General features: G+C 47.5%; 1 protein-coding gene across 2 annotated transcripts; it reads left to right on the top strand.

Annotated features, from left to right (window-relative positions):
• Window positions 1-5123: 5123 nt before the first annotated feature.
• On the top strand, window positions 5124-22921 carry CLDN18 (claudin 18). 2 transcript variants are annotated; one of them, XM_058812309.1, is made up of 5 exons: window positions 5124-5348; window positions 17954-18118; window positions 19627-19732; window positions 20113-20223; window positions 20992-22921. In XM_058812309.1, the coding sequence occupies exons 1-5, from the start codon at window positions 5129-5131 to the stop codon at window positions 21167-21169; spliced, it is 780 nt and encodes a 259-aa protein (XP_058668292.1). In that variant the 5' UTR covers window positions 5124-5128; the 3' UTR covers window positions 21170-22921. The 2 variants fall into 2 exon arrangements, with proteins under 2 accessions (XP_058668292.1, XP_058668291.1); XM_058812308.1 differs by lacking the exon at window positions 5124-5348 and adding an exon at window positions 13199-13594.
• Window positions 22922-27132: the final 4211 nt, after the last annotated feature.

Consider the following 27132-nt stretch of genomic DNA (forward strand, 5'->3'; position numbering starts at 1 on the left):
CAATAAATTATTTCAGGTGGAAAACTCCTGTCCATCCTAACCCAGGAAGGAAAGGAAACGAGGCTGGCTGGCAGCAAGAGCATCCATTTCTGGACCAGGAGGTTATGGAAAGGCTCTGTGTGGTTGTAGGAGCTCATCCCTGGGACTATCCCCCCATGCTCCATCGAGGATAGTGGCACTGTTTGGGTCACACCACTCTTGCTGTCACTCAGAGCCATGAAGTTAAAGCCAAGTACACACAGGAGTTTGGGCAGTACTTCCATTCTTCCTTGGAAGTGCTGCTCCAGGAGATCCACTGCTCAGGGATGTATTTAATTGCAGTTAATTGCATGGGTGTTTGCCTTGCAATGGTGTCAGTGACACAAGGTCCTGGATGTGCAGCCTGCTCCATGTTCTTTCTTGCAGACTTTAGGCTTTACTTGTAGATGTCTCTGTCTGGGTTGTCTCCCTCCAGTGGCTTGATTTATTCCCAAATCTCCTGTTCCCAAACACCAGCAGACCTTGGAACAGCTTGCCCAGAGAAGTTGTGGCTGCCTCATCCCTGGAAGTGTCCAGGGCCAGGTTGGACAGGGCTTGGAGCAACCTGGGACAGTGGAAGGTGCCCCTGGGCATTGCAGGGGTGGAACTGGATGGCCTTCTTCCAATCCAAACCATTCTGTGATTCCATGATCCAGAGAAGGCACATTGGCCAAAGCCCTCCCATCTCGGTGTGTACATGTGTCCAGGTGCCAGTTCTGTGTACTGCAGCCCCTGGAACCACCCCCTGTTCAATGCACCTGAGCTGGGCACCCTTCAGTAGGGGGAAGTTTTAAGTTCTCTGGTAGAAACATGAAAGGCTGCAAAGTTGAGTTGAGTTGAGGTTGACGTTCCCTAAACCTCTGGTGGGGCTCCTCCTTAGTGCAAACCAGGGAAACAACCAGTCATTCATGATTCTGCTGAGCTATTTGAGGTGGACAAAAGCTCCTCCTGCCCACACATTTCCCCCAGCTCCTCCTGGGGATAGGCAGGGGAGAAGCAGTTGAGAGATTGTGTGAATTTCACCCTTCCTGAGAAGCTGCTCATGCTTGGACTTGTCCAAAGAGCTGTTGTGGTGGAGCTCATGAGCTTGTGCAGGGAAAATGCTGCTTGCAGCTCCTTGAAGACCCTGAGAGCAGGAAGCTGTGGGTGTTCTTGTGATGTGTTGGGACAAGCAGGGTGACACTGCTGCCTGTCTGACCCTACCCCTCTGAGTCACCCCCTCCACCCAGCCCTCCCTGCAGAACTGCAAAATATTCTCTCTCTCTAAATTTCCTGGTGTGCCCAACATTTCTGAGACAAAGCTGGCTTTGCCATTCTGTATTGGAGGTCACATCACCATTGGAAGGAGTGACTTTTTGGTGTGGTCTGACTCTTTTATGGCAGCTGCCTTTCTCACCTCATGACTGACACTGTCATGTCAAACTTGGTGACAGAAGCCATGGCCAAGTAACACTCTTAGAGCTCTTCAATCTCATGTAGTAATGAAAATAATAAATAAGTTTTTGGGACATGTTGCTAAAAAAAGGAAATCACAGGAAGGTACATTTTGACTGGACCACAACATTTTTTCTGAATTCTCCTCTCCTCTCCTCTCCTCTCCTCTCCTCTCCTCTCCTCTCCTCTCCTCTCCTCTCCTCTCCTCTTTCAAACTTCTTCCTGTTCATGTAAGCACAGCTAGAAATAGAAATGCCATTTTGAGGTGAAAATTTTCTCTGGACTTAATTTCATATGAAGATCTTGGCTTTTCTCTTCTCAGACATTTAAAACCAGGCTTGGCAGAAACTTCTCCTGAGAGCCCTCCAGCTCCCCAAATCTTTTATAAATAACTTCTACAGCACCAATTAGCCCTGAGAGTGGTTAAGCCACCGTTCCAGGTGGGTTTACCTGATTCCAGGGGTATTTGAGGCTTGTGGAGCTTTCCAAGCTCGTTTTTCCTGACCTGTGGTAGGTGCTGTGCCTGGTAGTTTATCTCCTTGGCCACGCAGGAGTTCAGGAGGCCAGGAAGGAGGGATGCAAACAAAGGTGCTATTGCCATGTTCCTTGGCTCTCAATGGCCAGAAGAGAGGTAAGAGTCTTCTGGCACAGTGGTACTTTTTCCTAAAAAAAAAAAAAAAAAAAAAAAAGAAAAAAAAAAAGGGAAAAAGGACTTTAATTGAAGCCTGTAATGTTGTATAAATGGAAGATCTAAGTTTTAATTGAAAAATAATTATAACCACTTAATCATTTTAAATGAGGGCTGTAATTGCAGTCAGTTCATAATAGCCAAATACAGACACTTAGATTCCTGCAATAAAGCAGGGATGGTACAGCTTGATTTGCTAATAGCTCTTCCACTTCTCTCCTCTTTTGTCTCAAAGATTAATTCAGGCAAGGGCTATTAGTGCCGTTAATTGGTTCTGCAATTTAGACCTTGTGCTTGTGAATGAGTGACTGATGCAGACCCATCAGCCAATAATGTGAACACTTTGTCAATGTGTTCCTCATTGTCCGGCTCCGCAGAACTCCCCCGGCAGCTCCTCCGCCACCCAACCCCGGCTCCCCGGAGGGATCAGCGGGAGCAGGGCTCCTCCGGGGTGAGGGATTCACTTAGCTTTAGATAGGTCACCCAGATGTCTTTGAAAGCACGGTTGGCTTATGAATAAAATAATTAGGCAGTCCAGGCGTCCTCCTTGGCAGGGACAAATCCCATAGTCAAGAGAAATCTTCTCCACGGTGCTGGAAGCAGGAGGTTCAGCGAGGTTGGGAAGGTGGTGAGGAGTTGTGTTAGAGGGAGAGTGGACCCCGCAGGTAGGAAGGGGCTGATGGCTCCAGACAGCACCCCGGCAGGGGTCCCCTTCTCACGGGCGGCAGCCAGGATAAAGTGTGGCTAAATCTCTTAAATCGCAGAGAACAGCACAAACTCTACTTTTTAACAGGTGTAGTTTCCCACTTAAGCTGTCACAGTATCCACAACGGGCAGTGGGCACAGCTGGAGGGACTTTTGGTGTCACTCTTCAGAAAAACACCCAGGGAAGGCTTTGTCCTTGCTGTGTCCCTGTCATGTGAGATAACTGAGATGAGTTACACAGGTCACACATCAAGTTTAGGTGGTTGATGGAGATCAGTCCTTGGCTATTTTTACTGTGAGGTCCTCCCAAAGGAGAAAACTGTCCTTTTTGTTGAAGTTAGCTCACACACCAAGACCCTACTCTTCTGGCTGCTGTACACTGGCACATTTTGAAATAAATGGGTGATAATTTGGACAAAATTTGTCCCTTTGCAGGTATCTTGCACTCCCCACCCAGGGATCAGCATGTACCAAGGGAAGACGCTTTTCCCGGACCTTCCAAGTTGATCGAATGCAAGGTGAATTTATCCTTTGAGTTAATGCATTGAACACAATCATTGGCTGCCATGACTCTTTTCCATCTCCAGGCGATCCCGGTGGTGACAAACACAGGGTGTGTTTGTGCTCTGGACTCAGGCTCTATATTTAGCTACGTGATACTGGGAAAGCTTTCTGTGATTAAGTTCTGTTGACCGATACCGAAAGTAATGAACAGCCCCAACATGGAGCGGGTGAGGTGTGGCACCAGGACTGGGTGTCACTGGGACCAAAAAATGTCTGGGAGAGAGAGTTGGTTGTGACAGCACATGAATCACCAATCCTGTTCTTTTGGGGAAAAAAAGGGAAAATGGGGTAGTGTTCCATTTAAACCTGAGGACTGTTTGGAGTTGTCTTTTCCCTGGTTGGTGTTTAATATTGAGCATTAATTTAATGAATTATGTGTAACAAACATTGGTATTAGACATAACACTTTTGGAATTGATAACTGAGGCTCTGGAATCTTAAGTGGGAGCGACATCTCCCTCAGAGCTTCATGACTAGACCTGCTCTGCTTTGGACATGGGAACAGACTGGGTGACTTCCCATGGTCCCTTGCTTGGTTCTCTCAAAAAGGTGCAGGACCAAAATAATCTCTGTGAGATTTTGCTCCCACAGCAGGTTGGATCTTCCTCAGAAGCAGCTTTAAGGGAAATAGGGAAGTCCTCAAGGCATTGAGGCCAAGCATCTGGAAGAAACTCCAGGGTCCTTAAGCAAGGGTGAATTCAGCCAGGTGACAGAATGGGCAGAATGGAGCAGAATGGGCAAACAAGGCATTACCCCACAAAAGCATTTTCTGCAATAAAGCCAGATCCCTTAGGGTGCTCTGGTCTCACAGCAGGTCTGCCCTGCCATCTTCCTTTGTCCATGAAAACAAGCCCAAATTCCTATTTGGATGAGGGGTATAAAACAATAATAAATGAGGATATGCAGCTTTATCTGTATTTTCCCCTGGGTCCTCCCACAACAAACTACAGGTTCACACCTTTCACTCCTCAGAAAGTGCTGCCTTTCCTGTGGGCTCCCAGCCCAGCTTTCCTGAGGTGTGCCCAAACACCCAATGCTACAAGATTCCCTTTTTTATTCATTAACCTTGGCTTAAATGTTTTGGTTGAGCCAGATGGAGCCATGCTAATAAATAATGGAATCATTTAGGTTGGGAAAGCGCTCTAAGATCATCAAGTCCAACTGTTCCCTTAGCACTGCCAGGTCAGTCATGTCCCCAAGTGCCACATCCACACATCTGTGAAGTCCCCAGGGATGGGGACTCCACACTTCCCTGGGCAGCCTACTGCAACACTTGACAACCCATTCCATGAAGGAATTTTTCCTAATATCCAATCTGAACCTCTCCACTTGGCTCAAAAGCATCATCCTCGCCAGGAAAGGATTAGCATCTCCATAATTTTTATGTTTCATCCAATTTAGGCTCCTCTGTGCTCAGTCTCCTGAGGTGCCCTGCCGTTCCTGTGGAAGCTCTCCAGAGGGACCCACTGGTCCCGTCCGGCCGTGCCTCTGCCTGGAGGGAGAAGGTAAACAGAGAACGAGCTGGAACAAATGGCTCTTGGTACTGAGCGAGGAAATTATCTCACCGAAACAGATAAAGGAAAGGGGAGGTTTGCGTGGTGCACCCGGAGCTCTCCTGCCTGCTGGCGTGACGTAGGCACTGCCTCCAGCTAAAAGTCCCCGTCGCCCTGGCTGCCTGCCCCAGACTCGGCTTGTGGAGGCTCCCGCGCGCCTGGCACCATGTCGGTGACAATCTGCCAGTCCATGGGCTTCGTGGTGTCCGCCCTGGGCATCGGGGGCATCATTGCCTCCACCTGCATGGACCAGTGGAGCACCCAGGACCTGTACAACAACCCAGTGACGGCCGTCTTCAACTACCAGGGCCTGTGGCGCACCTGTGTCCGGGAGAGCTCCGGCTTCACCGAGTGCCGCGGATACTTCACCATCCTGGGGCTGCCAGGTAGGGCCTGATGGCGCCAGGGAAGAGTGGGAGGGGGTGGGACACAATCTCTGCATGAGCAATGGGGGATTTTCTGTCAAATTTCGGCCAAAAGACATCAAGTACTCACCCTGTTTGGAAAGCAGGTCCTTGGAGGTACCTTGAGGCAAATCCATGGCCAAGCTGAGGTTCAGGAAACTCGTTACATGCATCCTGAGGTGTTGTCCAGGCTGCTCCAAGGGGAGGTTTGTCCCCTGTGCCCTGTGTGGCTCAGATTCCTGCCCCAGCTGTGTGGCTGTGTGTGGCTTCCCACCAGAAGCCACTAATAGTCTTGTCACTGGAGAAGATCCTTTCCTAAGAGGATATGTCACAGTTCAGCTCACTGTATTTCTATTTGGGCTAACACCACCAGGCTGGATTTCTCCCTAATTCTCCTTTGGTTCCAGTTTTTTCTGCCACGGGAATAATTCCTGTCCTGGTTGTGCCCAGAGTATCTCGGGGTGCAAACAATTAGGTTACAACAGGATTATCTGGGGTTTCTTCTTGCCTTAATACAGTGAGAAAAAAGGCACTTAGACTCATATACCCATCTGGCCTCTGTGCTTTGATACAGCCAGAATGGAGGGAAGAAGCCAATTATATCAGGAAATCACTGCAGAACTTCTGCAAAATGGCATTTCCAAAACACACAGAAAGGGGCATTGTGCACAAAAATTGCTTCTCTCAAGAGAAGGCACAAATCAAACCAATATAACCCAGCGTGGCTGTGGCCTCAGACACCAGCTGGGGAGGTGTTTCATCCCCTGAGCTGTGTTTTTGTGTTGCTCCTCTCTGGATGCTCATTCCTAGCTGCTGTCTGGCATTGGCTGTGCTGCGGCTTCCCCACACCCTGAGCATTGTCCTCTTGCTGGAGCTGTGGCTTGGAATGGCCCTGCTTGGACTCTCAGGTACAGAGATGTGTTTTCCCAGAAGGACATGAGCCTGATCCTGGCAGAGTGTCCAGCTGAAGGATGACATGCAAAGAAGGGTGTTTGTGCAGGGCTGGTATTCACACACTGCTCTCCCAGTCAGCAAAGCTGAGCAGCTTCACCAAGGGAAAACTCAGGGAGAAAAGGGCAGGGCAAGTTGGTAAAACTCACTGGGTTAATGGCTGGACTTGATTTTAGAGGTCTTTTCTAACCTTAATGATTTTGGAAAGAGATTAAATTTACCATGTGAAGAATAAATTGAGGTGTGAAAACTAAACCCTCCCCACACAGATGCTCCCACAAAACACTGCAATTCTTCCAGTTCTTGCAGTTCTTCTGCTCAAAAAGCTTAAAATGACAAAAACTGTAACTCCACGAAAGAAGCAATTAACCTTTTCAAGTGCTCAGCTCTGGGAACTACTCAAATCTTTGAAGAAATCAGAACACTTGAAATCTGAGGGATTTTGTTCTTTCACACCTTTGTCACTGACCTCAGCCCTACAGCAAAAAGCAGAAAACCAGGGATGGTTTCTTTGCAATTCCAAGACCTCCAGACTGGTGTCTGTTGGGTGGGTATTAATGTTCTAAAATGGGAATGTTGAGGGGATGGATTTCCTGCATTAGCAAGATTTTCCTGCATTTGCAGGGGCTGGTAGAGATCGGTGTGCCCATGGCCCTGCTCACAGAAAGGGGGTGGAACAAGATGGTCCCTAAAGTCCCTTCCAACCCAAACCATCCTGGGGTTCTGTGTTTCTGTGATTCCTCAGCTCCATCTCACAAGCTCTGTGGATCCCTCCCAGCCATGGACAGAAATGAGCATCCTACCCTAAATATTGGGGTTTCTGATGAAGCCCTTAAATTAGAGTGGAATTCCCACTTGTGTTTGCCAGGTTTACTGCTGTCACCTACAAAAAGGGATATTAAAAAGCCCTAAAAATAAAGGACAGTCATAGAGATGGTGGATGCCTGAGCCCCCCAAAGTTGCTGTCCTCACCCTCAGTGGTGTCAGGGAGATGGTGTGGGCTCCGTGTGAGGGAATATGAATATTTATGTACTTTGTCCCAGATGATCCTTTTCGTAACCCGTGCTATCAGCACTGCCCTCCAAAACGAGGTGGAATTTTTCCCTTTCTTTTTAATGAACTGGGCTTGTTCTTCTGTAGTCAGCCCCCTCCCTGCTCCCGTTTCTTGTCCTGTTATGGATTGTCTGACACTTCCAGTCTCTGGAGAAGCTGGAGCAAAGCCTCACATCCTGCTGCTGTGCTTTATGGATTGGCTCTGTCTCCTGAATCCAGCTGCTCCTATGGGCATTTCTTCCCATCCACCACCAGCAAAGGTGGCACCCCAATCCGAGGAGGGGAAATGATGCTAAAAATCCTATTATTAATTTACTCAGATACTATTTAAGTGCATCATCCCCATGTTTATTTTAAGTGTGCGGCACCTCGATCCCCATGAAACCTCCCTCACAAACTACCCCAGAGTTAATGGTTTGTCAGCATTTCCATTATCAACCCCTATTTATTATTCTGACAATGGCAATTTATATTGGGAACAATAGTGCCAGAGTGAATAAAAATAATAGGACTCTGGCAAAGCAGCGAGGTGACCCGAGCACATCGAGGAAATTTTGGGTTCCAAGGTTTTTTTCTCCTCAATCCCTTGCTCCCACAGCAAAGATTAAGCTTGTCTTGCCCATCATCTATCTTCAATTTAGTTGGGAATTTTAATTTCAAATGGATTGAGGAAAAATCAAGATAATAGATAGAAATGAGAAATTACCCAGTCAGTTTATGGCTCTGGCTGCTCAGCTATAAACAGTCGCTCTCTGGTGAAATGTGGCACTGGAGGACTGGACAAATTTGTTCTGATTTTGTTTTCTCCTGTTAATTTTCGCTTCTTGCTTTAGCGTGAGATGGTCTGGAGGACATAGTTGGAAACTGAGCACACAAATAAGGGAGAAATAGCAAAAGATGAACTGGGCAAGGCTGGTGGTTTCATCTTGTGTGGAGATCATGAGGTGATTTCTGCTCAGAGCAGAATTTTGCAGTTTCTTCCAACTTTGCTAAACTACAATTGCACAGGCTGTGATTTCCCTGGTGTCTGTGTCAGTGTCTTTTTCCACAACTCTTCAGGGAGCCTTCTCCAACAATTTTTCCAAGGACATTCCTCCATCTGGTCCAAAGCTCTTTTTACCCCTTCAGAAGGGCTGAGATATCTCTCTGCTGTGGACCAAAGGGCTGTTGGCTTGAAATAGGAGAATATTCTTGCTTTTCCAATGGCAAACGTTGACAGTCTTGAGAGCAGAACAGAAGTTGAACAAGTCTAACTTGTTCAACTTCTCCAACTGATAAAAATGCCCAGGTTCTTAGAGTGCTCAGAGGGAAAAGAGCCCATGGGAATGCAACCACAACTGCCCAGATTTTCCATAAATTTCAATTTGGCTGGTGCACGGTAGCAGCAGTGCATAGATGTTTCCTGAGGGGAATTCATGTCTAGGAAGCATCAATATTGGCTTCTCTGGATTTTTCCGTTGTACATCGATGCTCTGACAAAATTTTCTTTCATTTCATACAACCCACAACCATTTTGTGGCATAACCATAGCAAATAACCTGATTTTGGAGACAGGGCAGTTGCTGGCCAAGGCGACAGCATCTCTGCTCCCTGGAACTGCCCAAAGTTTGTAAGGATGGGAAGTGTTAAGTGCCATGTCATGATCCTCCACCAGTGATGTCCAGGGCAAAGTCTCTTTCAATGTCTGTTTACTGCTTGAAATCCTTTCAACCAGCCAGGTCAGCTCTGAATTTTGAAACATCTGCAGGCAACTGCTGTAACCTGCTAAAAGTCTTTTGAGGTAACGTTTTGGGTGCAGAAGGATTTAGGTGGTCCAGGTAGGCTGGAGACTTGATATATCCTGCCAGGACATGTGTGAGGCTCTGATGGGTTTGCCCTCACAGCTGGAGCTGAGAGAGGTGTGGGGATGGGGAAAGCACCGATGAGAGACCTCAGGAACCCCAGGGACACTCAGGGTGCAAGGAGGTGGCAGGGAGCCGAGTACGTGTGTCATATTTATTGTTTTGGGCCTTTACACCATGAAAGGATGAGAGAAAAGGTAAAAAAAATCCTAAGGGATTTGGGATGAGGGCCAGAAGAGGAAGGAGCAATGGTGTGGAGATTTGGGGCTGAGCTACAGCTCACAGATGTGTAGGCAAGTTCAGCCTCATGCACCCCAGCTCTGCTGAGGGATCTCAGAGCACACTCTTGATCACCCCCAGTGGTGTGGATCTGAGCTGGGATGGGGTCCTTCCATGACTCACTTCCCTAATTTAATTCTAGAAAGGCCATTCAGCCCTTCCTATTGTGGACCACATTCACGAATCCTGGGGTGGTCCTGACAATAGAGGGGCAGGAAGAGAAGGGTGGGTTTGCTTAGTCTGGGCCTGAGCAGGCTGGGCTGGTGTGGGCAGCTGGCAGGGTGTGAGCTGTGTTTGCAAATTTGAGAGCAAACATGAGCTGGAGGTGATTTTTGTGGGAGAGGCAGAGATAACATTCAGGAGCTGCCTGGGCCCAGGGACTGGTTTTGAGATAACACAGAGTCAATGCCTGGAGAGATAAAGCAGCTATGAGCTGGAATAAAGGGGAACAGGGGAGTGGCCACAAAGCCCCCTTCTTTTCCTCATTTGGGTAAGCCATTGGAGCTGTCCCAATGCTCAGTGGGAGCCCTGTTCTCTGCTCCTTGGTGAGCTGCAGCCTCGCCATTCCCTTTCCTCAGACACAGCTCAGCATTTCCACATGGATTGGGAAACCCTCTGGCCAAACATTCAGCTGCTGGGGACAATCCACAGATTGTTTGGAGAGAGATTCCCATCCTTCAACCAATCCTGGCTGTGGTCATCTCCACGGAGTGGCTGGAGATGAGCATCAGCTTGTGGTGCAGATGCTCAGACGTGCTCCACAGCCTTCCTCTCACCCAGCCCCTTCTTGGGTTGTGCTGAAACTCCCAGGGGATCTTCTGTTATCTGGGAAAATGGGATGAACATATTTTTTTTCCCTATCATGGGCAGCTCAGAAAAAAACATTAAAAATTGTTTAAAATCAGAATATTTGAGAAAGGCAAAGGAAATGTGCTGGGTAATGTCTGGGAAGAAAAAAAGTTTGGATTTTGTCTCCAGAACTCTGTTTCAAGAATCCACTGAGGAAGGTGTGAGAGTTTTGAATTCCCACTCTTTCAAGTACGTTCTAGTCAGAGCAGGAGAAATGGCAATGGGATGGCTGGAGGACACTTCAGCCAATATTTTAGGGATGAACAAACAGAAGCCCCCCAAACCACAATAATTCTTCAAAGATGGCAACATGTGGAGTGCTGAGCATGGCTGGGTGTTTAACTCTTAACCAAAGACTGCAGCATGACCATTAGCAGCAAAATCCTTTCCTTGGCTCCATTTTTGAGGACAGCACATGAGTGAGGAATGTCCAACCTTGTGTTGGTTTCTCTTCTTTAGAGACATGGTTCCGTCTGGCCTTGCAAATGAAAGCCAGGCTCGTTCTCCTGGACTTTTCTGCACTCTTGGAGATTTTGATGTTGTTTTTTGACTGCTCCACCCTTGTATTTGGGTTTTGATGTCCCCGAGTAAGAGCCATGATGAGAAACAGCATTTCCATCCACAAGGGAAAATTCCATTCCCAAGGAAAGTTACTGAGGTGATGGACTGGACATTGGCACATCCAGGGGTGGCTCTCTTTCCAATAGATGTCTTGGGGGGATCAGCAGAGCTTGGGATGTGAAACATGAGAAGGAGGAGAAGGAGAAGGAGAAGGAGAAGGAGAAGGAGAAGGAGAAGGAGAAGGAGAAGGAGAAGGAGAAGGAGAAGGAGAAGGAGAAGGAGAAGGAGAAGGAGAAGGAGAAGGAGAAGAAAAGCTCCTTGTTGGTTTGAAGAGCAGCTCCTGCTGCACATGGCCAGAACCAGGAGCCAGGGTGGAGGAAGGATTGGTGTGTCCCCTCCCACCAAAGCAAATGTGCATATAGGGATGGAAGGGCCATCAACATTGATATTCCTGCAACCACCCAGATGTCCGACTGAGCAGAAAAAACCCAATCATTTAAAAGTTGGAAGAAGTGTTTGGGGGAAAAAAAGCTGGGAAAAAAAAAAAGTTCACCCATTTAATTCTCCCCCTTTCCTTCCCTTTTCCTCCCCAGGGGTTATTTTTAGCTATGGCCAGTCTATGGGCTCATTTCTCTGTGCACTGTTGCACGCACTTGGGAATAGGGGTTATGTCTCAAAGGGATATTCCTCCCTCTGATGTGTTCTGACGAGGTTCAGCCCAGAAGAAGGGATGTGGGCTGTCACCACTAGATGGCCAGAAACAAGCAGGCAAGTCCTGGGGCATAGGAAGGACAGGAATCATCCTGGAGAGCTGCTGAGGAACATCAGGGCTTCAATGAAACTGGATTTTCTAGACTGGGACACAGTTCTGGCTGTGGGACTACAAGGGATGGGATGGAGAACTGACCACATTTTAGCACCTTTTGTCCTTCTGTCTTCCATGTCCTTCTCAACTCTAGTTGTTGTCTCAGCTTCTAAGTATTCTCCAGCACTGATCTATCACAAATCATTATCCAAAATGATGAATTCCCTCATCATTCCTTATCCTTCACAGAAAATGAGCAGCTCTTTGCCACCTCTGGTTCTTGAGGGTTCCCTTCCATGTTTTTTGTTCACTTTATTATTTTTGCTGACAACTTTAGGTAGGTCAGAACTGACCCTTCCTGTGATATAAACTTGCCAAAGTGAGTGAAAATTATGACATTTGAATAGAACTGATAGAAGCAAAGACATCTTGTGCCTGACCTGAGAGGGCTGTGATTGCCACTAGACATGGAATTATGCTCTGGCTGCCCCAGCAGAGCCCCACAAGCTGAGGAATGTCCTGGATGGCTGTTCTTCATAAGGTAGGAGCAATATCCAGGGTGTAATAACCCTATTGTTGCTCCTCATGGGCACAAATAAGCCTTTCCTCTCTTCCTGGTGGCCTTCACATGGCTTCATATCGAGGTGCTGTTGTGGATGGTGCCTGTGGTTATCGACAGTTTAAAGTAGGAATTTGCTTCTAGGTCAGGACTGAAGTAAATCAGTTGGAGGGAGATACTGGATGAGAATGGATGAGTGTAAAGCCTGGAAGGTCCTTGTACCTCACTGACACCACTGGCAAAGTGGCACAGCAGATTTATGTTGTTCCCACGAGCTCAGCCCACCTCTCCACTGTGATAATGAATTTCCCACTTTTTGCATCCCCCATTCCTTTCCCAGAACCATCCCTCCAGTTGACACAGACAAGCACCCCCTCAGAAAGGCCATTTCCCAGTGCTCCCTGTGCTCTCCTCCCTCCCACATGGGTTTCAGTGTGTCCTCATGATGGCAGTGGGGATGTGGGTGGAGAACGGGGCTGGAGGAGCTTTGCTGGATCAGTTTGGGGCTCTTGGCTTGGTGCCCTGGGCTGTGCCATGGTCAGCATCCAGTGGAAGCTCAGCGATGCCCGAGGGCACTGCAAGGAGCAGCCACATCCCTGGGCTGGTGGCCCCACATCTCTGACAGAGCCCTGGATCTCATTGTGCCTCTTGTGAGGACACCTCCATGGGGGACAGATTGTCTGGTGGCATCAGCAGAGGGATGGGAAGGTGGTGGCCTGGGCCAGCTGCTGGATTCCCCTGGGAACACGGTCCTTGCCCTGTGCCAAGCAGGCAGGAGAGGCCCAATGGGCAGCAAAGGGTTTCAGGGGGCTGGCCAAGCCCCAAGTGGGTTACCCAACACTCAGCAGAGCGTGGCTGCTTAAACATGGAAGGACAAGCACTTCTAAAGGACAAAAGCTCCTATCTCCAAGCCCTGCCGGCACAAACCTCGCCGGCAGTGAGAGTGAAACTGGACTATCTTGCAAAAACACTTTGAGCAAACAGCCCTCAATGGAAAGCATCTGATAAGAGCAGCTGCACTGCTGGTGGCTCAGGCAGGAGGACTCGGGTGCCCCAGTAGGACTGCAGCTCCCTCGGGGCCGCGCCACCTCCGCTCTCCGGGCACTCACCATGTCCACCACCATCTGCCAGGTGATGGGGTTCCTGGTGTCATCGCTGGGCATTGGGGGCAGCATCATGGCCACGGCCATGGACACGTGGAGCACGCAGGACCTGTATGACAACCCGGTCACGGCCGTGTTCCAGTACCAGGGGCTGTGGAGGAGCTGCGTGCGGCAGAGCTCCGGCTTCACTGAGTGTCGGCCGTATTTCACTATCCTTGGGCTGCCAGGTAGGGGCAAAAACACTCCAGGTGTCACCCACGGGCTCTCCTGGAGCTCTTCATCTGAAAATAGGAGCAGGTATCTTAAAGCACTTTGTGAGGAATAGCACTTCCAGTGTTATGTTAGGAGCATAAAAATAGGAGCATATTTGTTGCCAAAATGATTTTTGTGGTGGGGGTTATTGGTGGGGGTTACAACCTGGAGCATGTGTGTGGGATGTCTGGTGAGCATCATGGGTTCAGCATCACTGCTGGCATAAATCAGAGCAGCTCCACTGAGGTGAGGAGAGTGAGGATGTTTAACCCTGTAGGTATTGTTGCTGGGAATGGAAACACAAGGAAAAGGGCTGCATATAATTGTATAGTGTGTTGAAGTGAGGGGGAGAACGACCATCCTATAATGCATCGAACTCCGAATTTATTGATCGATCAGTCACTTTAAATAACAGTGTTAATTAACTTCATGCATATTCCAAAATCCAGGTTTACAATAGGCTAACAGAGAAAACTCTAACCACTCCTTTTGTTTTACAATACCGTTGATTGTTTACACAAAATAAAACCAGTGTTCTCACTGTGATACGAACGGTTCTCAAAACTTCCATAACTGTTCCCAGGGTGCCATCTTTTCCCAGAGAGGATGTTACCTTTGTTATGGGAAGACTGCCTGAGAACTTTATTGTTTATACAAGGATGCCTGAGAGAGACTAATTGTTTATAGAAGTCAGGCTGGAAACTGCTTTGAAACTGCTTCACAGCTACCTGTTACTTTTCTCTCAGCTGCATGGCTTCGTGGCCTTTTTCCTCAAGCCATGCTTGAACTAAACTCCCGACAATAGTGTTATAGGATAATGGAAATGATTGAAATGTACTGTTTTTCCAAAGATAGAACTGGAATGGGAGAAATCTGCCTGTGAGAGGTGCAGGTAGGAAGGGCACAAAAGGGAAAGATGTGTTCAGTCACTGCCCATCACCTGGGCAGTGTTAGTGCCTACAGAAGCAGAGTGCAGAGGTGTATTGCTGTCCTGTTTGCTTACTCACGTTCCCAAAAGAGCTGTTTTTCCCACCCCACCCCACGTGAGGGTATTCCACTGCTCCTAGACCAGCAGTGAATTTGGCCCTGGGAGTTTCTCGCTCCTGGTGCATGATCACAAAAAGGTCCAAGCAAGCAGTGCTGTGCATGGGCCTTTTGCAACTGTTGATCCAAGTGTGATGTGGGTTCCAGCCCTGTATCCTCAGGGATGCCCTCAACCTTTGCTGAGGACCTGTGACTCTCTGAGGGGTGCCATGGAATAAATGCGCCTCTGTGTACCCAGCTTCAGGATTGCCAGGTGAATTCTTTCCCATTTGGAAAAGCAAAACTGATATTCAAAGTCACCTCTCCCTTGAGGATTTTTTTTAAAGACTAAAAATTAGATTTATGCAACTATCTCTACAAAATGTTGACCACTATATCTCTTCATAATGCTTTGGACAGGTGATTGTGTTTTAAATGAGCCATAAGGAAATGGGAACCATCATTTTAATGTCAATTTATCCCAATCAAGATTTTACTTTTTCAGTTATTTTAAAGTAATATGGCAATGAAGAAATATGCAAAGCACTCATGGACAATTTCTGTTGTTAGAGATATCCTGTCAGAGTTATCTTTGTAAGTCCATTTAATTGATTTATTCTTTCAAACATATAGAAAAAATGTCCCTGTTGGTATTTGCTTAACTTAAACACCTGCTGAATGTACTTAATTTCCCTAAAATTTCCATATCCCATCAATTATTACTGGTCATAAAGTCAGATTCCATCTTTTTATTATGTATTAGCAACAGAAATGCAGGTGATGGTCATTTAAATGACTTAAAGTTGTTTTATCTTGCTCACCTCTCACCACTCACATGAGGGAGGAAGACAACTATCCAGTTTCCCTTACCTCTGGAAAACAGAGATGCAGGCTGTGGTTTCACATCGCTGCCATTTATTTTGGTGGAGAAGCTGTTTCTGTTGGTGCTTTTGCTATTCCCTTGTTATGGAACACCAGCCCTGGTGTGGAAGCCAGGTTATCCTCCCTCAGGTGTGTGCGAAAGGCAGGTTTTGTAACTCCAGGGCTGTTTGCTTCCTACTGCTCCTGATACCACTTTTCCTTAGTCTCCCACTTTGTTTGTCTAAGCCCTTCCACTCCTTCCTCCAAGCAGAGGTCATTCACCTTTGGAAAAGCAGCTCTTTTCAAAGGACTTTCAATGGATGCCAAAATTCCCTTGAAACTGCAGTTCTGCCTTTCCAAACAGCTCCCACTTGAAATCCTGTGAGCCAAGTGGAGAGGTCTTCATGCCACAGCAGAAACAACTTCTTTCTCTTTCCATCTCTTACTGGAGATGGTCAGTCTCATGGAGGCAGGAATGATTATCTGGCATTTTTTCTGTCATGCCCTGCTGTACTCCTCTCCCTCCCCTTTCCAACAGCTCCTTTCAATGGAGATTCACAACAGTGCTCCAGCAAAAGTGGAGCATCCTTGGCTGCTTGGCTTGGCCCTGCCTGTTGTGTCCTTCCATGGGCACCCAAGGCACTGGGAACACCTCCTGAGAACCAAAGATCCTCTGTGGGATCTTTGTTTGGGGTCACTGCTTGAAGGGTTCAAAACAGCCCAGTGATGACACCCAGGAACCTGCAGGGAACACCCGGGAATGAAGCACTGTCTTGGGGACAAGGAGCTTCCATCACGATCCATGCTCTTGGATTATCAGCCTCTTCTGCCTGCCCTGAAACAAAAGCATTTGCAAAGAAACTTTGGTGGTTGCAAAGACAAACGAGATTGAAATTTCCTCCTCTTTCTGCTTCCCATCAGGTGCTGCGGAACAACCTCTCAGGGCTGATAAGGCGTATCCGCCATCCCCTGATGGATCATAACTAATGAGCTCCTACCTGGGGGCTGATGAATGGGAGATTGAAAACCCCCGGCTCGTTAGCACTCGTTATCAGCTGATAAGGGCAAATTGAGTCATAAGAGCTGAGGCAGTGGGACTGCTGGATGGGAGAAGGTGGTGTATTCTCGGCCTGTGGAATGGCAGCCTGCCCGCTTCCGTGTGCGTCACGGTGCCAGCGCGGTTCTGCTCCGCTTCCTGACACCCCACTGGCCAGGAGAGCCACCCAGGCACCCAGCACCCTCCTGGGAAGGGTTTATAAACCCTTCTCCCAAGCTGTGCAAGGGCTCTGTGCTCCCCTGCACCCTTGGGCACCGTGGTCATCCAGCAAAGGGGTGACAGCCAGGGCAGAGATGTCCCAGGGGCTGTGGAATCTGTTTTCCCCGTTTCACTCCATCATGAGCCCACTTTCTCTTCCCTGAAGAGGGGCAATCATGCTTTGGGAGAACCAAAGCCAGACCCAGGGCTGTGGGAGCTTGTGGCAGGGTAAGGAGAGGCTGTCAAGTGTCCCAACCAAATCCCAGCAGCCCTTGAAATACTCCCAGCACCCCTTCCAGGGCTCTGCCGCCTTCCTGTCTCTGCCAGGGACTCGTGCACAAGTGGGGAGGGGAAGTGTCTGGAAAGAGATGGGATATGTGCCACCTTATTAGAGAATCACCTTGGTATTCAAGTACTCTTTCCCCCACCACTTCTCCAGTTTTAAAGGTGCCAGTCTCCCCTTACTTCTACTTTTCTACTCCACCCAAGAGGAGTCTGAAAGGTTTTTGCCTCCTTCAGGCCTCAGCTCCCATGGGCATGACCCATCAGTATTCCCAGCTCATGGCACACTGCTGCCAATTCAGGATGAGGATATTTGGATGTTTTATTCATGAACATGGACAGATTTATCCAGGACTGATGTTCCAAACAAGCCTGGGAAGAATATGGTGAGGGAGATGGTTCCCAGAGCTTTGATGGTCTCTCCCCCTCTCCATGTAATGTTTGATTTTCCTCTTTTCCATGTGCTTTACTGGGAATCAGGAATATACAGAGCTGCATTTTGACTCATGCAGTAGCTGGAAATATTCTGGATAGGTGGGTGGAGCTGTCTGCTTCCATTGCTGACTGGGGAGGAAAGAAGAGCCCTTTCTCAACCACTGTGGTTATGGAACAATCCATGCTTATCCCAGCTCCTCACTAACTCTTCTCTATGAATTTCACAACTGCTGCTATTGAATACTTCCAAAAAAAAAAAAAAATGCTGCCTAAACCACCAAACTCCTTGGGAAGTTAAGTCAAACAGCTGTACTTCCAGAGGTGCCACAGATAATACGGAATAGATTCAGTGCTCATTTTCCAAGGTTTTCTGCTTTAATATTTCTATTTTCAGACAGAGGAAATCTTTGAAAATCCCCCAGACTCTGACAAATCCCATTTCAGCCACTCATTGAGGCCCTTGCTGTTTGTTTTGCAGCGATGTTCCAGGCTGTGAGGGCCCTCATGATCGTGGGGATCGTCCTGGGACTCCTCGGCCTCTTTGTGTGCATTTTTGCTCTGAAATGCATCCGGATTGGGAGCATGGAGGACACTGCCAAAGCCAACATGACCCTGACCTCTGGCATCATGTTCATTGTTGCTGGTAAGTGGGAACTGTCATGTCTTCCACGTGGAAGGTTTGCATTTCCCTGGAATTGAGAACTGGGCAAGTCTTGGGGAATTTCTGAAGTTATTGGCATAGTCCTCCAGCCTGATTTCCTGGGGTCAGGTGGTTTTTACCTCTGATTAAGGAACAAAAAAATTTCTGGTAACCAGAAAAGTTTGCATGGAAGGCTGAAAAAACATCCCACAGATGGAAAAGGAAGTATATCTCTTGATTTGTTTTATAAATGTTTTTGCTGTATATTATTATAGTCTTTATTTATATAGAATATTTCTTTCCATTTCAGGCTTTATCCATAATAATTTTAAGAAGATTCCCAGGGTTGTTGTGGCCTGGTTTGTAGGTTTTAAATACCAGCCTACAAGGCTGCAGGAATGCCCAGGTTCCGCAAAACTGCAAATGCTTAAAACATCACTTACATGTTTTCCTACATTATTTTTGAGATAAGAGTTAAATGAAATCTATATCCTAACAAAGGGAAGGAGAATGTCCCTATTTAAAAAAAAATCCCAATGCTTAACTTTTGCTGGGATATGAGACATTAAACACAAGTTCAAAAAGTATAAGCTGGAAAGAGGAATCACCTTCTGCCACACAGCTTTAATTTTGCATTTTACATCTATCATTTTAGAATAATGGAATGGGTTGGGTTGGGTTGGATTGGGTTGGAAGGACCTTAAAAATCATCCAGTTCCACCACTGCCATGGGCAGGGACACCTTCCACTGAACCAGGGCTTCAAGCCCCATCCAGCCTGACCTTGGACATTGTGGAAAGAAGAAGCAAAACTGTCATGTGAGGGTTTTCTGCCAAAAGTTCTGGACTTCAGCTCTTCTGGACAACCCAGCTCCTTTCTATCCTTGGTCTTTAAGGTCCCTTCCAACCCAAATCAGTCTGTGAGTCCATATCCAAGTGTTCTGCGAATTCCTCTGCTGAGGAAAACCAAAGGTTTGACATTGCTGCCAGGATTGTCAGGGATGGCCATCCCAGACATCCCCTGTTTGGATGAATGGAAGAAGTTCCCACCTCCTGGGCTGGTCTTCCACATCTGGTGATAAAAAGGCTGTGAGCCAAAGACATCTCCTCTTTCAGGTACAGAGAGCGTGTTTTCCCATTAAAAAAATTCTCTCTGGGAATTTTGGGTGCACGTTTTTCACTGTAAAACAAATGTTTAAAATGAACTACTGGTACAATGACTTGTTTGTTAAACTCATTTGTGTCACAAAATACACCAGGTCAAAGATTCCTGCAGGTCTGACTTGGGAATGTGTTGTGCAATATTGTATTCCTGATGTTGGATTGTAAATGCAAGGAAAACCTGGAAGAAAAGTGTGACACATTATGGGTCCCCCTTTGGGTCCCCCTTTGTGCTGAAGGCCACAGAGCAGTGTCTCACCCACCTTTCCAGAGGTGTGACACGCTTCCCTGAGGCCCCAGGTGACTTCTTGCACTGTGTGGCTCTCAGTCTGTCCTTCTGTCCCCTCTCAGGCCTGTGTGCCATCACTGGAGTGTCCGTGTTCGCCAACATGCTGGTCACAAACTTCTGGATGTCCACCACCAACATGTACCAGGGAATGCAGAACGTCCAGAACAGGTGGGCGCTCAGCTGACTCTGTGCGCTACACCGTGGAAATCTCCCTCAGGGCTGCTGCTGAGGGATTGGCAAACTCTGGGAGTATGTTGGGATGGTTGCAGGGCTTGGAAGATTATTCTTAGGAAATGGAGTCTGGGCTGGAGGTCAGCAAATGGGCTGGGATGTCTCTGTTTTTACAGCTCAAGAATGAGATAGGGGAGGCTATTGTGGTTCAGAATGCAGGTGGGACTTCTGGGAAATTCTGGGGACTTCTGTGAATTTCTGGGGACTTCTGGGTACAACTGTAGGGCCAGAGGGAGTATTCTGTGCCAGTGGTCAGTGTGTCTGGTCAGCAGCAGACAGGACCTGTCACACCCTCACCAGCCACGCCTGTTTTGCAGGTACACCTTTGGCTCAGCCCTCTTTGTTGGATGGGTGGCAGGGGGCCTGGCCCTCGTGGGAGGCATCATGATGTGCCTTGCTTGCAAAGGGCTCATCCCAGAGGAATCCCGGTAAGCTGGGCTGGGTGGGCATGGGAAGGTACTGCAGGAAACCTGGGTGCACAGGATGTGTGGGTGTGTGACACCCTGTCATGATAGCTCTCATGGTGATGGAAACACAGAGTCCTTTAGGCTGGAAAAGACCTTTAGGATCAGAGTCCAGCCATTAATGCAGCACTGCCAAAGCCATCACTACCTGAAGTCCATGCCCAGTGAGGTCCAAAGTTAGCATTTGCCCTCTCTGACCCAGTGACTCACACAGGAACAGAGAGGACATGAGGTCCAACCTCAAAATGTGCTATTTGCACTGTGCTAGTAGATTCAGGCCCATGAATTGAAGGTTGCACAGCAAATCATTAGCAGGGAATTATATGGAATTATAGAATTCCAGAGGGGTTTGGGTTGGGAGGGACCTAAAGCCCTTTCCATTCCACTGCTGCTGTATACAGGAACCTCTTCCATAGATCAGGTAGATCCAAGCCTTGTCCAACCTGGCCTGGATGGTGTAAAATCACCAGGAATTTGTACCCCAACATATCTGGTTATTGCAGGTGGGTCCACGACGCCACAAGTGCTTTATTTCAGGGAAAGAAAGTACTCATTTATGAAAGAACCTGAAAGGGACTTGCAGCTTTCCACAGATGGTGGGCTGAGCTCTCTGAGTACCTCCAAGTGATGACACAGCACAAAGCTCCCTGTGCCACCGTGAGCACAGGGTGCAGTGCTGGGCAGTCACAGCCCCTCCATCAGAAGCTGATGTCCCTCTTGTGTCTCTTCCAGCTACAAAGCCGTGTCCTACAACGCCTCAGGCCGGAACATCTCCTACAGGACGGGGCCCTACAAGGGTGGCCCGGGGTATGAAGCTGACCCAAGGACCAGGAAGGGTGTGGGATATGAAGAAGCTCCTCGAAGTGAGGATGGGAGGCGCCCCTACCCTTCGAAATACGACTATGTCTAGCAGACCTTCTGCCCTTGAGTTGTGCTATCAGAGATTTTTAACTTCACAAGCAAAAAGTGCAGCAAACCAAGCAGTCTGTAAATAGGATTGTGTTTTTTCTACTCTGAGGTTGCATCTTTGTTGTGAACATCAGTTTTACTCGACTGCCTATTAGTATTAACAGCACCAGAAGGTCTGTGACCAAAGTAGTGCCTTGTGGTGCTCTCAGAGTAGATTTGCTCCTATTTTCTGTATAAACTGATATCCAGAAGCAGTGCCTTGTGTCCTTTCTTAATTGCTCAGATAGTGAAAATTCCCCTTTGATGATCGCTGTGTATTTGAAGTAAATTCTGTTGTGTCCCCGAGGCTGTGCCCAAAGCAAACAAAGCCTGTGGTCAGGGCATTTTCCTCCTTGGTGGTTTCTCTACCCAGTCCCACCTTTGCTTTGCTGGCTGTACTCTAACGCTGATCTGCTCTGATATTTAATCTGATTTCTGTTACTTAGACATTTGCTGGAGCCTGTGATAGAAAAATGTATTTATTTCTTTGGATCTCTCCAGGGAATGTGCATAATCCATTGTTATTCCTGCACTAATAGCTCCCAACCTCTGTGCCAGTGGTGTTCCCACAGATGTCATCTTTAATGGAGCCAGGAGAATTTCTCATTTAGAATTAATTAGAGTTACCTTTGGAGCAGGACTCCCAGGGAGCATTAGATGTGTAACTCCACACCAACATCAGGACTTCCCTGTGGTAATTCTCCCCCCAGTGATGGGAAGATTAACTCCACAGTGGAACATTGCCTCCTCCAGCCAATCCATCAGAGAGGGAGTTTATTTGAAGGGGGAAAAGGGAGGCATGTCAGAACTTTTGTGGGAAGAGAGAGCTGTGAGCTCTTAGCAGGTCCTCCCACCAAGTGTCAGTGCACATCCTAAAAAGCTCTAGACAATGCCTATGGATAGAGAAAAGGGATAAGTTGGAGAGAAAAAAGGGGTTCCAGAGCCTCCAAAATAACAATTTAATGGCATCTGCAGTGGGCTTGAGCACCACTCCTCAGGATTACAAGTTCTCTGAAGGAATTCAGTTCAGGCAAAATTATTTCGGTGAAATGCCGGTGTTCCATGAGTGTTTGGTATCTTGGAGGGATCAGAATCTACAGCTGAGCATTTCTGCAGAGTTGGACCTTTGAAAGGTCAAGTTGCCACCAGCTGAGCTGGCATCTCTGGTGGCTCTGAGGATTAGAGAGGGCAGGCTGGGCTCCTAATGAGCACAGACTGCATCCCCCTCCTCCCCATGTCCAACAGTGCTCCATAAACCTCAGTTTCCATAACCACCAGTTTCCACAACCACCAGCTTTCCATAACCATCACCTCTCCACCACCACATGGAGCCAAATCCCCAGCACAGGTCCAGGAGATCCTGGGGAAGGTCAACACCTGGCAGGTGGTTGGAGGGAACAACCACCACACAGAGGGTGGGAAGAGCTTCCAGCCACCAGCAGATCAGGCTGGATTTTGGGATAAACCGCTCTGGGATGTCAGTACTGATCCTCCCTTTTGTTCCAGCAAAGAACTTGTTTTAAGGACTTGTTTTAAAAGGAGAAAAATTTCTTTTGCAGAGGTAGATCCTGTTCTGTTTTAAAAACATTGCTACTCTTTTCCATGGTTTGTATCTCATAGTATAAACTAAGATTTCTTGCCTTTTTTTTTTGCCTGCTGGATTTTTTTGCTTAATTGTTTTGTTGGTTGTTGTTTTCTTTTTTCTTTTTTTTTTACGTGAATATTAAAAAAGATAAAATCTTAAAGACCAGTTTCCAGTTGTTCTCTTCTTGTCAAAATCATCAGCTCCAACATTTTTGCTCAGCCAAAGCCCCCAACTTGTGTTGTCTATGTTCTTGAGAGGAGTATGGACACAGATGAGTGGTTGAGGGAAAAAATAAAAGATTGGGGTGTTTTATTTCCTTATAAAAGTCACACAATGAGAGAAAATTTCAGACAATCAGATTAATAATTATTGGGGGACCCCAAATCAGTGATGTGATGGAGTCAGACTTCCTTGGTGGGACCCTGAGCTTGCTGAAGAATAGAGTGCAGCAAGTTTCAGGGTAGAGATTAAACACTTCTGAACACTTAATTGTTCCTAGGAGGGCAGAAAAATGGTGGGTATGTTCTCAGGCTCGACTGAAAAGGGGCTGAAAAGCCCAGGAATGTTTAATTTAGATAGGAAACACATAAGTGGTGCTGAGGGAAAGGTACACAGTGGAATGTGAAAAGCAGGAAAACACCCAGAAAAATTCAAAATGCAGGTTTACGGCTGAGTTAGAACTAAAAAAAAAATCCCAAGGAAACAGCTTTGAAAGTTACATTTTATTTTTCTGCTACACAAATGATGTGACAAAGTCCCCGAGCTGGCTATCTCTCGGTCACACTTTGATGTGTGCAGGCGTGTAGATGACAAGATTAGGGCCAGGAGCCTTATGGGGAGCTGAGAGAGAGCTGTATCCAGGAATTCCTGCCCTCGCTGGGCTCCTAATCTTCCAGCATCAGTTTTCATTTCCTTGCCTCGGCCGAAAACTCGCAGGATGAAATATTTTAATGCAGTGAACTCCGCTGGAATAAAATCCCATTCCCGAGCAGAGAATCATTTATTTATGAGCCGGGTTGTGGCGTAGCTACACTTGGTGTTACAGCCGCTCCTGTGTTTGTGGCCGTAAGGGACCTTATCTTGTTCTCAGCACCACCGAGGGTGGTGAACATCATTGTTGGGAATGACGGCACCAGGAGAATCCGCAGCCACAGCCACGGAGCTGCAGCTCCTGCTGCTGGGAGAACTCAGGGTTTGGATGTTGAGAGTCCAGGGGAGGCACCAGGGTGAGCAGAGGGATGGAGCAGCTCTGCTGGGAGGAAAGGTTGGCACAGCTGGGAGTGTTCACCTGGAGGAGAGACCAGGGGTGACCAAACTGTGGCCCTCCAATGCCTGAAGGAGCCAACCAGAAACATGGAGAGAGAATGTTCGCCATGGACAGTGACATGGAGTGCCAGGACAAGGGGGAATGGCTTCAAACTGAAAGAGGGGAGATTTATGTTGGATATACCGAAGAAATTCTTGGCTGTGAGGGTGGGGAGGCCCTGGCACAGGGTGCCCAGAGAAGCTGTGGCTGTCCCTGGATCCCTGGAAGTGTCCAAGGCCAGGTTGGACAGGGTTTGGAGCAACCTGGGATAGTGGAAGCTGTCCCTACCCCTGGCAGGGGTGGTACCAGATGAACTTTAAGGTCTCTTCCAACCATTCCATGATTCTATGATTCCTTGTCTTGGACACAGACTCAAATATTCCCTTTTCAGCTGGGCTGATGTCTCCTTGGAGCCCTGAAAACAAAATTATCTCCTTGGGAAATCTCTGTGTCTTTACTGAGGCCAAAGTTCCCTTTTTCAAGCTTTCCTCTGCAGCCCAGCAGGCTAAAAAACCATAATTGTGATACCCTAATTATTTTTTGGACTTAGAGACCCAGAAGCACCCTGAGGATGACCCAGTGTCTTGGTGACAGCTCATTGTGTCCCAGTGCTGTCATGTGAAGGACACAGACTCCTGAGCCACATCCACAGCCCCCCGGGCAAAGGGAAGGGGGACACTTGCCCAGGTGCTGCCTGGGGACCATCCTGGGGCCACCCACCCCAAACACAGCCTCTGCTTCCCACTCCATGCATTGCAGGGAGACCCTTCACCATCAGGGTTGTGAGTTTGGGCTCTGGGATCCATCACATGGGACTGGGAAGGAGCAGCACGTGTGGAGCACACAGGGCTGGACCAAATCCCTCCTGCCTGGCTGTGGGCTGGGAGGAGCAGTTCCATATCTGCTGGGCTGAGCTGGGCTTGCTGGTTTGACCAATTGCACAGCAGAAGGGAGGTTTGAGCCTCTGGAGTTGCTTGGCTGAGTAAAGCCTGGAAAAAAACAGGTCTCAGAGGCTGCAGAACACATGGCCCTGTGAGTAAATCCAGAGTTTCCAGCTGCTGTTCCTGGTGAGGGAGGGAAGAGAACCCTCTCCCAGCTTCTATTTTGCCTTTATTGACCATAAACTGCAAGGGATGGGTTTGGTAGCACTTGTAAAACCAAGGGAGACGAGTCAGGGAACTCATGGACATTTCTTGGGGCTTTGTTTCCATAAATTTTGTCATCCTGTGAAAAATGCATTTCCCGTTCAGACGAGCTAATTAAATCTAGGCTTGTCTAATAAAGCTGAGCCTGGGTGCATTATCTGACAGCTCTGAACAGGCTCTTTCCAAGCCCCTGCAACATCTGGAGTATGTGAGAGCACGCTGGATTTGCATGGAGCTTGACCAAGGGAAAAACCGGAGCTACAAATTGGACTAGGAGATAAGAACTCTCCTGAAATCTATACGCAATTAAAAGCCCAATCGTCCTCCCTATAGTGACAAGGTTATTGCTTTTATGGAGTTGAACAGAGATGAATGAGTCTATGGATTAATGGCACTAAGATTTATGACACTGTGCTTGCCCCAAATATTATGGGAGAATAGCTCTCTGGGTGAGATATTCCAGCTGAATAAATTTGATAGGATTTTTATTTTCCTTTATTATTTTTTTTCAGCTTTGGGAGAGCTGCGCTTCATTCAGAGCTTGTTAGTGCTGTGAGTTGAATTTTTACTGATATTCCCTTGTATATTGATGATTTATAAAAGTATTGCCAGTAAGAGAAGCCCATCAAGAAAAAGTCAATGGGAAAAACAAAACCTACAAACCCACACTGATTTGTGTGATTTCTCCTTCATTTAGATGGCCAGATCTTTATCTTGCTGGCTCTGGGCTTTGTTTTACTGTTCCCAGAGACTCCAGAGAGGATAAAGCCAAAGAAGTCACTTCTGGCAGGAGAAATGAGGTGGCAGCAATTGGTGGAGACCATGGAAACCCCTCTGTGTTGTGCTGAGTCAAACACTTACAAAATTTAGGAGGAGGAAAATAAAAACCGATGGGATTTTAAGGGGAGCAGTTTGGAAGGGATGGAGTTACTCACCCAGGGCAGGGCAGAGGGGTGAGGACTGAGGGAAAACCATGCCCAGGGAAAACCAGGGGTGTGGGACAGGCCCTGCTCCTCCAGATCCCAGCAGGATGCAAGGATTGCATCATCCATCACTTAACAAAACTTTGGGAGTTGTTTTAAGCCAGCTTGGAGAGCGCTTGGAGCAAGTTTGGAGGAAGATGTTCCTGGTGGTGGAACAAGATGGGCTTTAAGGTCCCTGCCAACCCAAACCACCCCGGGATTTTTGGACTTTGAGGCAAAGCCTCTGGGGGTTGAGCAGCAAGGACAGGGATTTCCCTGCCAGATTTCATTGGGATTTCCCAGATTTCAGTGGGAAACAGTGTTTTCCAGCCTATAGGCTGAGCCTGACCCACCACCCTGCACCACCTGGGCTGGCAGGGCACAGCAACAGCATGGATTTGATCCCAACTTCCCATGGAACATGCTGGCTTGAGATGCCCAGTGTGGAACAAAAGCTCTTTTTGGCTCTTTTCCCACATCTCAGCTCCTTCACTGGTCAGAGGATGAGTGCCACTGTTGTATTTGCAGGGTTCCCAGACAAAGGAAGGAATGATGAATCTGACTCCATATTCTTAGAAGGGTAATTCATTATTTTATGATACTATAATATATTAAAGAATGCTATACTAAACTATACTAAACAAATACAGAAAGGATACTTGCACAATGCTAAAAAGATAATAATGAAAAACTCGTGACTCCTTCCAGAGCCCCGACACAGCTTGGCTCTGATTGGTCATTAAGTCAAAACAATTCACATGAAACCAATGAAACACCTCTTGGTAAACAATCTCCAAACTCATTCTAAAGCAGCAAAACACAAGAGAAGCAAATCAGATAATTATTGTTTTCCTTTTTCTCTGCGGCTTCTGAGCTTTCCAGGAGAAAAATCCTGAGCAAAAGGATTTTTCCAGAAAATACAACAGT

The sequence above is a fragment of the Ammospiza caudacuta genome, chromosome 11 (genome assembly GCF_027887145.1).
Source record: "Ammospiza caudacuta isolate bAmmCau1 chromosome 11, bAmmCau1.pri, whole genome shotgun sequence".
In the NCBI taxonomy this organism is placed as follows: Eukaryota; Metazoa; Chordata; class Aves; order Passeriformes; family Passerellidae; genus Ammospiza; species Ammospiza caudacuta.

Bases quoted from the DNA above. Each gene is read 5' to 3' on its own strand.
- CLDN18 (XM_058812309.1), top strand. From the start codon at position 5,129: ATGTCGGTGACAATCTGCCAGTCCATGGGCTTCGTGGTGTCCGCCCTG. The intron at 5,349-17,953 runs GTAGGGCCTGAT...TTTGTTTTGCAG, and splicing joins CACCATCCTGGGGCTGCCAG to CGATGTTCCAGGCTGTGAGG. The intron at 18,119-19,626 runs GTAAGTGGGAAC...GTCCCCTCTCAG, and splicing joins CATCATGTTCATTGTTGCTG to GCCTGTGTGCCATCACTGGA.